Genomic DNA, 12,888 nt, shown 5'->3' on the forward strand with positions numbered 1-12,888 from the left:
GAAAGAGCAAGATGGCAGTGAAGAGGAACTGTTGAGAAAAAGACAGCTAACGAGCCCCGCCGTGATGCCACACTGCCGCCGCGCCACCTCCCGCACCGGGAGCACCGCCATCATAGCCACCGCACCGCGAGCACAGACATAACAGCCACGGTCAGTACAACAACATGGTGAGCCATTTGCACAAGTAGCACAATGCCACTAAGTGATCCCAGGCTTTTGTCAACGGATTTACTGTAATGGGTTTAGACCGTCCCATTTGTTTGTTCTACCACATTAAGGTAGATTTGAACTTTTCAAAGCGCGGCATTGTACTATTCTAACACCAATAATTCTATACTCATTAGAGATTCTAAAACGTATCACGAAAGTATAATTGATATCTAAAATTCGCAAAAAGTGTAAATCGAGTCTTAAGGCTTGTCATATTGGTACGTCGAGTCCTTCAGTAAATTCCATCCAATTTCGCTAACGAAAAATGTTGAGGTGGCTTTTCTTAATATTTTCTCTCTTTAGTGGCAATGACGTGGCTAAAACGACGTCATTTTAGATAAAATCTGATTTTTAATAATAGACCCCCTCGCCCTTGGTTCTGCTTCTGCGTTCTTTTTTTTTTTTTTTTAAAGTTAATTTAAATGAAAATTAGATTAAGTCTAATTTCTTTTTATCTCCCTCCAAGTTCAAGTCAGGAAAATTAAAGAGAACAGAATCCGTAGAAAAGCTAAGTAAGATAATTCTCCAACGACAATAACAAAACAAACAGGGAGGGAGGGAGGGAGAGAGATGCCGTTGGGGAAGTATTACTGCGACTACTGCGACAAGCAATTCCAAGACACCCCCTCCGCTCGCAAACGCCATCTTCAGGGCCTCTCTCACCTCCGCGCCAAAGCTCTCTGGTTCGATTCCCTCCACGGTAACTCCTCCCTCCTCATCCTCCTCCTCCTCCTCCTCCTCCTCCCTCAATCCGTGCTTTTGTGTGTGTGTGTGTCTGTGTGTTTTGCGCAGCTGCAAGCCGATGATCGTTGACCCATTTCGCTACTGATTGCAGAACCGAACCGGGCCGTCGCCGAGGGCTACGTCAGAGGAGTCTGCAATCGTTTCGTCAATACGGTAGCCCTTTTCTTTTCTGGGTCAATTCGTCTTGTCGCGTCGGTTAATTGTGCTCGCCTGATTGTCTCGTGACTCTTGAATCGGTGTTGTCCACGATGTGTTTGATGCATGAACATGTATGTATTCGTGGTCGCTGCTTATTTAAGTCTCGGTTTCGCCAGGGCTTTTGTCAGTACGGGGATTCGTGTAAATACTTTCACCCCAAGAGCATTCCAACTCCACCTCCGCGAACCGCAAGTGGTGGGTTCTTAAATTTTTTTCATTTGTGTCCTGTTTCTTTTATGCTGTCGAAGGATCTTTCTTTTTTCTTTTTCTTTTTCTTTTTTTTCCTGTTTCACCCTCATTAAACGTCCGTGGCGTGTTCTTTGCTTACTTGATGGTTTGTAATTTGTTCGGGTTGGCATCGCAGATAATGCTCGGTCAACGGTGATCCCGGGCAGTCATCTAGTCGGGGGCACCTCTTCACAAGGTACTATTGATGAGAATTTATTGTTCTGGCTTGCCTGTTTTGGATTGCTGTATTGTTCATTGCCAGTGAGAGAAAGAGAACGAATCTGAGATGATTTCGAATTCAAGTGTACATTCATTGGGTTCAAAGCATTGCTTGTAGAAATTGTTTGCGTTGAAGATGGAGCGGTAATCGGAAGTCTGATCAGCCTGTGGTTCAGAAATAATTTGCTAAGAAATTGTAGACAGAAGTGATAAAGTCTATGCTTTTCAAAGCTTTCTACTGATGACTTCTTTACTTTACTGGGGAAGAGAGCATCTCTAACTAGCTAGAATTGTTCCAAACGTGTATCTATTAGTATTATGCACAAATCTGGTTATCACCATTAGCTACAATCGAAATATTTCTCTATGTTTCGAAACCGTGATATTCCAGTGCGCTCTTCATTTGTGTTCTTTCAGTGCTTATTTCTATGAATTTCTCCATTGCCAGGCAATGTGGTGGTGGCAGATGGTACGGGCATGGCCACAGCCTGGGGGAATCTCCCCCCATCGCTAAAGCCTCCACCCGAGGGTGGATATCTGCCTTTGCCTTTTCTTGACTGGGGATAAACATGTTGTTTCATCTGAAGCTTCGGGGATAGATGTAGCAAGAAATCAGAGTGTCATCTTCAATGTGCGTGATGTGGTTAGTCATTCTTGTTCAGCCATGAGCTGAAAAGACTGTATGTAGGATGTAGCAACATTTGGTCATAGTCTTCTACTGCTCCTGAAGCCTGAAGCATGTAGCCGATTGTTACTTTTTGGTGCAGTGGGTTGGTGAGTTCCTTATGTTTACTTTTCTGCATGTGGTTTGCTTACTGGTCAATGAATCATCAAAACCTGTGTTTAAAAACCTGAGAACCATAACGAATAACCCCTTGGAAGTAAAAGATGGTAAACTAAACATATGAACTTCTGCAAGTAGGACTTCTCATAAGTTATGTATCGAACTCTTATCCCAACTCCTGGAGATGTGTCCAAACTTGTGCATGAAAATACAAATTATAAAAGCCAAGATATATATGTCGAGCCAAGTGCAGCTTGTGCATGCATCAGTCTTCAAAATAAGGAAGTATCATCGTACGCTTTTCTCCTGTTGAATCTGGATAGTGAAAAATAGCTTTATCAGCTTGATCCCTGTTGCGGATCTTTGGCACCTCTATTCACTACAAATGTAAGTGAGAAGTCTCGTTAGGTATTGAATGTTTACAAAACTTGAGTTGCATGAGTTTGGGTATCCTCTGCTTGATGTGAAGCTTATGGCATAATGCAGGATTCATTCGTATTGATGAATGTATGGAGACATCCTACATTTATACAGCTCTAGTTACCAGTCTTATCTCTCATTAAATTGGCACGACGGCTATTTAATAAGTAGAACTGGATGTGGACATACTTCACATGCAATCGCCGGTGTCAACCATTAAAGGAGGTTAAGTAGTTGTTTTCAAACAAGATCATTTTACTAACAAGTTAGCTCATAACAAGCTTGGCTTGAATTTTGAGATCCAGGATCTCATTCCAAGTCCGATCTTGCCATTGTCAGGTAAATTGTTGTCGGCACTTACTCTCATTGAACACATTGCCTGGATCTGATGTCACTTGTGGTCTATATTCCTTAATTCTGACGGGCGGGCCAGACAAGCATAAGATTTTATATAAGTTTTCGTCGACATATATACCACTGAATGACATTAAATTGCTCAACTTATAACTTCTAAATAAGCTGTCGGCATGTACTGCTGAACGACATTAAATTGCTCAACTTGACTCATGGGAGCCAAGAGAAATTATGCAAGATTATGGTTTGCTGGGAAAATTGAGGATTCCACTTTGTCTGATTTAAGAATTGCAAGTGCTTTTTTCTCCTGTATTTAGACCTTTGCAATGAAAGCTCTAAAGAGTTGCCTTCTGACTCAGGTAAGTAAACATTTTGTTGGTCTTTCAGTGGTACATGTTCTATGTTTCTCTTACAAGGACAATCAGTTAGTGAAGTAGCCGGGTTGCATCTGAATGGAAGGTTGCATGTGAATTTCATGTACACCATATGGTTGAGGTGCGGTGGTGGATGGCGGTTTTTAGGTAATGTCACTATTCTCCTTAGTAGTAAATTCTACGCCACACGATGACCTCGACATTGTTCATTGAGGTCGTCAATGATGGCAATAACAACTTGACGACAACAATTCCGAGCCTTTTCCTACTAAGCGGAAAGCGGGGCTGGTTGTCCGAATCTTTTCATACTTTTGCGGTCGATCATTCTATATCGGCTTGTGGGCACCTCTCTTATTGGTAGTAAATGCTAATGCATATACCGATTGATTCTTACATTTCCTAAGTGAGGTGATCAACAAACACCACCACCACAACCATGAGAAAAAAACAGAAGTCCAAGCCTTCTCCGACTGAGTGGAGATCTGTTGTATTGTATATTTCCTTTCACGCCGTTGTGCTCGAGTCTTCTGTGAGCTCCAGGTGCTTTTGTGTGTTTCTCCGACTGAGGATGTTCAGGGGAAGATACTTAAAAGTTCAAACCATCTGTTTCCATTCTGCACTTGACACCTTTGTGGGTGGCCCAAAACGAGCGTCAGTGACTGTCAACGATCAGTTTTGGAGAGAAGCTTCAAACCTTATCAAAGCCGAGGGTCTGGTTTTTTGAAGGAAAATTGGTTTGGAGAAATTATTTCCTGACTTTTCAATGTTTGGATGATGGGAAACTAATCGATTTAAAAAAAAAATTCTATGGACTGAAAACAACAAGCTTAGATTGGGAAAAAAAGACTTCATCTTCTGGTAAGAAGGATATCACTTTCTGTAAGCTACTTAACAAATGGAAACTTCATAAAAAAAGCAAATATTTTTCATGCAAATCATATTCAAGGAGAATAGTTAGTTTTCATTTGTTTGGTGGTTTAGGGAAAGCGATCTTGTTGTTTTCAATCCGTCAAAAACGTTTTCTGTAGATTGATTGGCCTTCTGTCATCCAGACACCGAAAGTCTGGAAATAATTTCTCGAAAACAGTTTTCCTTCTGGACAAACGTAACCTAAGATTATCGATATTTTCTCAAACCAAATCTAAACCAATCCAAAAGAGGTGGACCTGAAAGTGGACCTCCTGCTACGGTTTGATTTGGTTTTGCTTTGCAACTAATCTTGATTGAGGTGGGTGCTGGTTGGGCATGTTTTGCAGCATGCAGTGACTAATGAGGTGGCATCTGTATCTGCTTCTCGATTGTGATCGATTTCTTTATAAATCTTTCCAGCTGCATTTCGATTTTCTAATGATTTTAGAGATCTCTAGGAGATAAATTGTGCAGTTAAACAACCCTATAACGGGGCCCTAATGACCCACGTGAGTTTGAGTTTGTTTCATTGTCTTCTTTGTTTGGTTGTCCAGCACGTTCTCCTTTCCAGTTCATTTCCAAGAGAATTCGAGGTCGTGCTTTAATAATTCGCTGTGATGGTATCGAAAGTAAAGCTGAATCGAAACGAAAGTGGGCTTCCTACGGGGTCAATCGAGCCGAGCCGAGTTGAGTCGAGTCGAGTCGAAAAAGTTAATGTCGAGCTCGAGTTCAGCTTGACCCGCATGCTCCATGGTCGAAACTCGGTTGGGTTACGGTAGAGGATACTTGAGCTGGACCCGAATAGGAAATTGAGACACTCTGAAATCGGGTTGACTTGGCTTGTTGATAATTAGGTTGCCATTGAGCTCCATCACAAGTTTTACCTTCATAAAACTCAAATGCCTTTCCTTATATGTAACTTGATTTTTATGTTTGACTCTATTGAGTACTAAATACTTTTATGAAATAGATAGGAGGATGATTAAATTGGCACGCCTATCGAGTCGAGCATTGACGAGCTCAGGCGCTAGCTCGACTCGACAAGATACTTGAAATGATCAAGAGCTCAAAGCTCGAGCTATATTGATTAGTTGCACTCGAGTCTTAATCAAGGACCCGAGCTCGTGTCACTTGCTTATGCCGTCGAAATCGCTTGCCGCCGCGTAACCTTTTTGTGCGTTAGTTTTTGCGATACAAAGTCAAAAGACGAGGTTGCCTAATCAAACTCAAATTCTAAACACTACCTGGCCCCATGTCAAAACCAAAATCGTTTCCACCTTGTCATCTTATATATTTGAATAACTATATAGTCCTTATCATTACCATATGCAGAAGACTTCAGTAACCAAATCAACATGAAATTGTTGAATATGAGGTCTAGTACAAAATCAACTTCATCGATCGGGACAAACAACTTGATGGAGAGAGAGAGAGAGAGAGAGAGAGAGCCTATCCTAAAATTATTTATTTATTAGCACCTGCGATCTCATAATTTATCTTTGAAATGGTTGTCAAGCAATCAAGGGTCCCAATGAACAAAACGCCGGCCATAAAGAGGAGAAATTCCAATTGTCGGGCATCTCTTCCACTTCGTTAGCTCTTTCTCTTTAACTTTAGTACAACAAAAAAAGGTCTCATTGCCTTAAAGTAAGAATCAACCGTAGGCAGGGATGCAAATTTGGCGCAAACTTTGTTGTCTAAAAGGGGAAAAAAAAAACACAGAAATTTTAGGTCGGATCACAATTCCGACCCGAACTTCGTTTTGTCTCATAAAAAAATTTCAAGTTTCAATTGATACTCAATTTTTGCCCCCAATTAAGTTTTCGTCCAATGTTGTCATTAGAGATTCGACGTATCATTTCATGTACACAACTCACTCTCCCCTCGAGATGTCATTCCACTCGGACGACGGCCGGATTTGGGTACCAGATGAAACATAGTGCCCTCATATGAAACCCGAAAAGATAAAAGAAAAATTGCGCCATAATTGAGACCCGACCTAAAATTGACATATTTTCTTTTTCACGGGACAGGAATAGTTCGGATCAGAACTAGAACTCATCCTAAAGTTAGTGCTTCCTCAGAAAACCGGGCCCGACGAAAAAGGAGCAAATAATTTTATAAATTGCTGAGAAATAGATTAATCAAAAAACTTATGCGGCCAAAATTAGGTATTAAAATACAATTTTGTACGGTCCAGGAAGTGGCTGAGAAAGCATTCTCAGTCTCATGTCATACTGCAGTCGTCATATTAAATAGGGGAATGCGAACGTCATGGGGCAGGGACGAGACGACGCCATTATTATTCCTCCCAACCACCACTGCCATCGATATGAAGCCAAAGACCTTACCAAAAGAGGCGTATAGAAAAAGACCTGCCCATGTGTACGGTCAGAATCTTTCTGTATCATTTATAAGTAGAGAAGTTCTTCTTAAATAAGTCGTTTTTTGGCTCGTCAAAATGCATGATTTGTATACCCAGAAAGTTTTTAAGTTAGTAAAATGAGCAAATTGTTGTGTGAGGGTTCGATCCAATTTAACAAAAATGAAATTGATTTTCGTATAATCGGAGATGCCGTAGATGATTGGAGTATTCGACTATTATCTTGATTTTTAAAATATTTCTTGGGATATTTTTTTTTTTACGCTTATCTTGATTTTTGCAAATCGCGATTTGGTTTATCTCTAACAATATGTGGTCAAAGTAAACTCTTGAATGCATGTAGGAGTTCTTCATGGGATTTTTTTGGTACGGGGATTTAGGATTGAATTGATACCGCATTTGGATTATTATTGGTATACGTATGTGATTCAACTATGTATTATCAGTACAAAACTAGATGGAGACCCGCATGTTTTGAGAAATTAATACCCTTGAGAAATAATCAAAGACATCGCTGGAGAAAAAATGTCGGTAAATTATGCAAATGATAGTACAACTTTTATTGTTTATTATCTTAAATAAACCATTGTTCTTGCACCATAAATGGAAGGTCATATTAAGAAAGTTACAGATGAAATGTAATGGATGTCTCCATACTAACTTATTTGCTATTAGTCTTCATTGGGCCTCGAAATGTTTGAAAATTTTTTGAGAAGGAAAACTTAGAAAAAAAATAGAGAAAAATAGCAACCATATGATTTTTTTTTAGCGTATTAAAAGGCTAAATCAAACTAAAAAGCGAAAAACTATGGAAAATTTATATAAGTGCTTTAATGAAGGACATATGTGTTGAAGCATAATAAGATGTTACCTTAGGGATAACAGGCTGATCTTCCTCAAGAGTTCACATTGACGGGAAGGTTTGGCACCTATTACATACAATTTATAAGCTATACAAAAGTCCTACGTGATACTCTAAGTAAATTTCTTCTATTCGTTCTCAAATGATTGAAAGATGGCAGATGGATTTCCTATGTATACTTATAAATTTGGAAAATATAACACATGGGATATATCATAAAGGGCATGAAATTTTTTTAGGCCAATGAACTTTTAATTGGCAATTTAAATTATGGATTAAATAGGAGGAAAAGAAAAAACCAAAATCGTATTCAACACGTCAACTGAGGAAATTAATAATTTTTGCTGAGGCGGCATCTAGGTGGCGGCTATTTTTATAGAGAAAGCATCAATGAAACCTGTTCTTGCAATGAAGAGCTATGAACGCCGACGCAGCACGTGGCACGTGCCACGACACGGTACAACACATTGACACGTAATTTCTAAAAAAATAAGAAATTTCGACACGTTAAGACACGTTGTATATTAAAAGAGTTACGTCGGACGTGTCACTAGCATGTATGAAGGGCTGACCACGTGTCCATCGCATATCGGAGAGTATCGGTTCTACACACCGGAGGCTACACTTAAGTTATAACGTAGTTATATAAATACGATTGTGAAGATAAAGTTCTCGCAAATCGTGCTTCTAACATGCTTCGTTGTACATGCATGGTGAGTAACTATTGTCCGGCCAGCTAAATTAAACTTCGGCGTATTATTATTTAATATATCACTTGTAGAAAATATATATTGTTTTAAACCGTCAGCCATTATTACGTATAAATATGAATTTCGATGGTAATAATTACCGACCAATTTCGATTTGTGCACATTTGAGTGAAGTGATAAATCAAGTTTTGCATATTTAATATGAAAAGCTTATCATGGCTCTTTAATTCAAATAATACAATATTAGAAGCATGCTAGTTCAATTTGGATAAAACTTCGTATGGGAAAAGCGGCGGCAGTAAATCTCCTCACCCACTATATTATCCACTCTTCTCCCACATCCCTTTCACCTTCAAAATCTCTCTGTCTCTCACCCACTATATTATCCACTCTTCTTCCACATCCCTTCACCTTCAAAAAATCTCTCTCTCTCTCTCTCTCTCTCTCTCTCTCTCTCTCTCTCTCTCTCTCCCAAAAGCCATCACCAATCTTTGAAGCTCTCTCTCTCTCCCCCTTTAGCGCGAGCTAGAAAGGAGAATGGATGGAGACAGAAAGAAGAGGAAGATCGATACAGAACCGGTAGCAGAAGAAGAGAGCGAAGAAGAGAAGATGGAGAAGTTCTTCGCTCTCATCCAAAGCACGCGGGAAGTGCGCGACCATCTCCGAGGCAGCGGCGTGTCATCCTCAGAAGGAACCGAGAAATCGCGGGAGGACCGAAGGAAAGCCGAGGAAGATCAACCCAGACCGAAAGAACCCGCATGGAACCCCGCCTTTCGACCCGAGGACTTCAGCCAAGATCCCTTTCTGTACAAATCTTCGACTACTCCTACTACTCCCGATGTCCCGAGCTCGAGCGGCCACGAAGCTCAAGCCGGTCCTTCACAAAGTAAACGCGACGACGCAGGAAAAAACGACGCTGATGATAAGAAGAAAAGAGAAAAAGACGGCGAGGACGATGACAATGGTGACGACAGTTTAGATCTTAAGCTTTCTTTGTAATGTGCGGCCACGATGCACGTAGACAGGAGAACAATTTGTTTGTAGTTTCATGAACTTGCAGGGCTTTGATTTCCGGTTAGGGTTTGATGGGGGTTCAAAGGCGTTCGGATGACGTAACTGCTGACGTCAAATGGTTATGGGGCTATTTTATTTTTATTCTTTGTCTGCTGGTTGGACCATATTGATTCTGTAGTATGTTGGTCTGAACCCTACTAACAAAAATTATTAAAGGGGAAGAAGAAAGGGCCCAAAAAAAAAAAAAAAAAACAGCATCGAAGCATGTGATTCTGAGTTTTACGTGCGCAGGCGGGCTAATTCCCTAAAAAAGCACCAACTTTAGGTCTAATGACGATTTTGGCCCGAACTTTTCTTTGTCTCAAAAAAATAATAATAATAACTTTAACTCAAGTCCCAAAACTGGCCCCTCTTAATTTGGAACCATTACTTATTCAACAAGACAATTTTAGGTCATCAATAAATGGATTTAAGGCACTATTTATCGTCTTCTTAGCACGGAATTTGAAGTTGTTCATCTACTTCACCTTTGGCACAATTTGAAGGGCCACGATTAACCTATTCATCGTCTTCTTCACTTCACCCGCAAGCATAAGCTGTTTAATTGGAATCTGAAGTTGTGTATTATCACCGATGGAGAGACGCCATGGTCGAGATCCGCCAAGCTCATGACTAGAGCCTTCTTTTTTTAACAAGCCCAGCCCTATCCCTTCCCCGAAGCAAATGAACAACTTCGGATTCCATACCAAGAACAAGATGAATAGTGATAAATAGTGTCTTAAATCCACATCAACAAGCCACGTGGATTTATTGATGACGTGGAATTGTTATGTTGGACTACTAATGGTTCCAAATTAAGGGAGGCCGGATTTTGGACTCGAGTTAAAATTTGTGCTTTTTCATGGAATGAAAAAAGTTCAGGCCCAAATCGTCATTAGACATAAAATTGGTGCTTTTTTATGAGATAAAAAAAGGTTCAAGCCAGAAACATCGTTAGACCCAAAGTTGGGGCTTTCTTAGGGAAATAGCCCGTGCGTAGATATTCTGCAATTATTTTAAGATTTCATTTTCATTTTTTTTTCGCAAGGTAATATTATACATTAATATAGAAATTAATATGTGTGTATACATATATAAATTAAAGTGTTACATATATATATATATATATATATATATATATACACATATACATATATTGTGTAGAAGATAGAGCATATCTTCAGCGGTTAGCACAATGTTATCGAAAGTTGGTTGCATATGTTGGGATTACGTAATGAATGAAGCAATGCTTCTTTTGCAATTTTTTTTTGCATTTACGTAATAAATTCCTGCCTATTTTCCTAAATGTTCATATGCACGTTTAGGAAAATAGGCAGGAATCTATATAATTATTGCACTTTTGGGAATCTTTATGTAATCACTCTAGAAGGGTTGGGGAAATTATTTATACCTACCAAATAGTGTGTGATCAATAATGTACATAGTCAAATGAATGGAGGAAATGATGAATTTTTCAACAAGATTCTCGAATAGTTTAGATGTCTACTCTAATGTAGGGTTGGAAAGAATAATGTTTAGAAAGACTGAGAGTTGAATGAAACTGAGCCACCAAGCGATGTAGGTCTCAAGTCGGAAGAATGGATATGAACTCTCTTGATATCAAGGGGAGGTAAAGAGAAATGATTATGTGATTGTCTTTAAACTTTTTTTTTTAAATCAATCGTTTGCTTTGGGCCATAAAAAAATAAATGACGGGTAATTAGAAATTGTTATGAGGTCTACTTCTTCAAGAATTTGTGCCTTACAATATGTTGTTACTCTCATAGCCATCTAGAGACTGTTATTTTAGTAGATGTGAAGATAAATTAGCACTATTGACGGGAGATGCATCAATCGTTATTAAAAGATGAAAGGATGGAGATGACATGGATCGGATCTTATTACCAAAAAAGGGAAAGATGGACTACATCCAATCAGAGAAAATTGTCCAAAAAGTCTTAAATTTATTGCATTTTTGTTAATCCTGTCCTAAATTTTTTAATTTTGCCAATTGAGTTCTAAATCTTTTTACACTTTGCTAATTAAGTCCATTCAACGAATTTTTGCTAGAAATAGCCTACGTTGACAATTTTTAATTGGCTGGATAAACTCAATTGATAAAATGGAAATAAGTTTAGGATTTTTAGGACAATTTGCCCGATGCAACCGATATCATGTTGCGTGATGTGTAAATCAAGTCGGTTAGATAACTCGATCATGAATTCAATGCGATGCATGTATATCTAATGTAAATTAGGAAAACCATAACCTTTTGGTTCCTCGCAAATGGAAAGGATTTATATTTGGGCCGTTTACTATGATTTTTTTAACTCGCGTCGAGTGTATTTCAATTGTGTCATGGGACCGAAGTTTTACTACAATTGTTTGACTTTTGTTGTTGCTGTTAGGTGATGCAGCAGATACCTAAATGGTAACTTTTAGATGAATTTGACCCATCTTGGATTCTCTTAATTGTGAAGTCCCTCATCTTTCCTTAAGGGAAATGCTTGTATGATCGTGTCATTTGATGAGAAAGTGGCACGGTCAAACTTCAATCACAAATTGCAAAGATGAAAAACAAAAGATAAAAGTCAAAGTGGGGCTCTTCTCTGATTTTGTAGCTAGAATTTGACCGTTATGCTGTCATCTTTCACTCCACTGTCATGTTAGCCACTCTTTTCCCCTAATTAGCTAATGCTTTTTATAAACGCCTTTGTGTGACTGTCCCTCCTCTTCTTTTTTTAGAGTTATGACATCACATGTACATTAAATTTTTGTCTGTTATAAAATTGACTTTGCTAGCATAATAATTTTTTTTGTGACTGAGAGAAAAATAGCATGTTGTGAGCTATAAATTCTTAAAAAAAGGGATCCCGTAAATTTTTTTTAATTATGTGTTATTCATATTTTTGTAGCTTATAACACACATTAGCATGATCCTTATAAAATCTAATACCACACACATATTTTCTTTTCAATCAAGTACCCCAACTTCCAATTGTGACTCAATATAAGACCTTCTAAATCGCATACTCGAAATGCTAAATTGAACTCCAACACCGATAAATAGCCCTTTATCATCCGTATTGGCATCCGACGTAGCCTCTCAAAAAGACGTCATGTCAACATAGAGATATAGAGTAAAATAATTTATGCTTAGTAAGCGATCCACATAAACAAAAACAATTAGCCTTAAAACTTTCCACGTAGGCGGTCCACGTCAGCTAAATCACATAACATGGCAAAAGTTTGAAGTATTTTTGCTTTGTCATCATCTTCTCTTTTTGCGTAAGCAAGCAGCGTTTCACGAAGATCACCAACCAGAGGCAGGAGGTTGAGTCTGCTAGAAACCCCAAGTAGTTACCAACAGACATTGCTTCACATTTACGTCTGCATATAATCTCAACGTTGTCAAATCGAAAAAGTAAATCGGAAGTCAT

General features: G+C 38.9%; 2 protein-coding genes across 2 annotated transcripts; both read left to right on the forward strand.

Annotated features, from left to right (window-relative positions):
- The first annotated feature begins 737 nt into the window (after window positions 1-737).
- Window positions 738-2,390, forward strand: LOC115756179 (zinc finger CCCH domain-containing protein 3). The gene is made up of 5 exons (XM_030695872.2): window positions 738-910; window positions 1,046-1,107; window positions 1,269-1,347; window positions 1,517-1,576; window positions 2,048-2,390. The coding sequence occupies exons 1-5, from the start codon at window positions 781-783 to the stop codon at window positions 2,164-2,166; spliced, it is 450 nt and encodes a 149-aa protein (XP_030551732.1). The 5' UTR covers window positions 738-780; the 3' UTR covers window positions 2,167-2,390.
- A 6,460-nt stretch (window positions 2,391-8,850) lies between these two features.
- Window positions 8,851-9,641, forward strand: LOC115756178 (NRR repressor homolog 1-like). The gene has a single exon (XM_030695871.2). It carries the CDS (start codon window positions 8,933-8,935, stop codon window positions 9,392-9,394), a length of 462 nt encoding a protein of 153 aa, XP_030551731.1. The 5' UTR covers window positions 8,851-8,932; the 3' UTR covers window positions 9,395-9,641.
- The last annotated feature ends 3,247 nt before the right edge of the window (window positions 9,642-12,888 follow it).

This window comes from Rhodamnia argentea, chromosome 6 (genome assembly GCF_020921035.1).
Source record: "Rhodamnia argentea isolate NSW1041297 chromosome 6, ASM2092103v1, whole genome shotgun sequence".
NCBI classification, from domain to species: domain Eukaryota; kingdom Viridiplantae; phylum Streptophyta; class Magnoliopsida; order Myrtales; family Myrtaceae; genus Rhodamnia; species Rhodamnia argentea.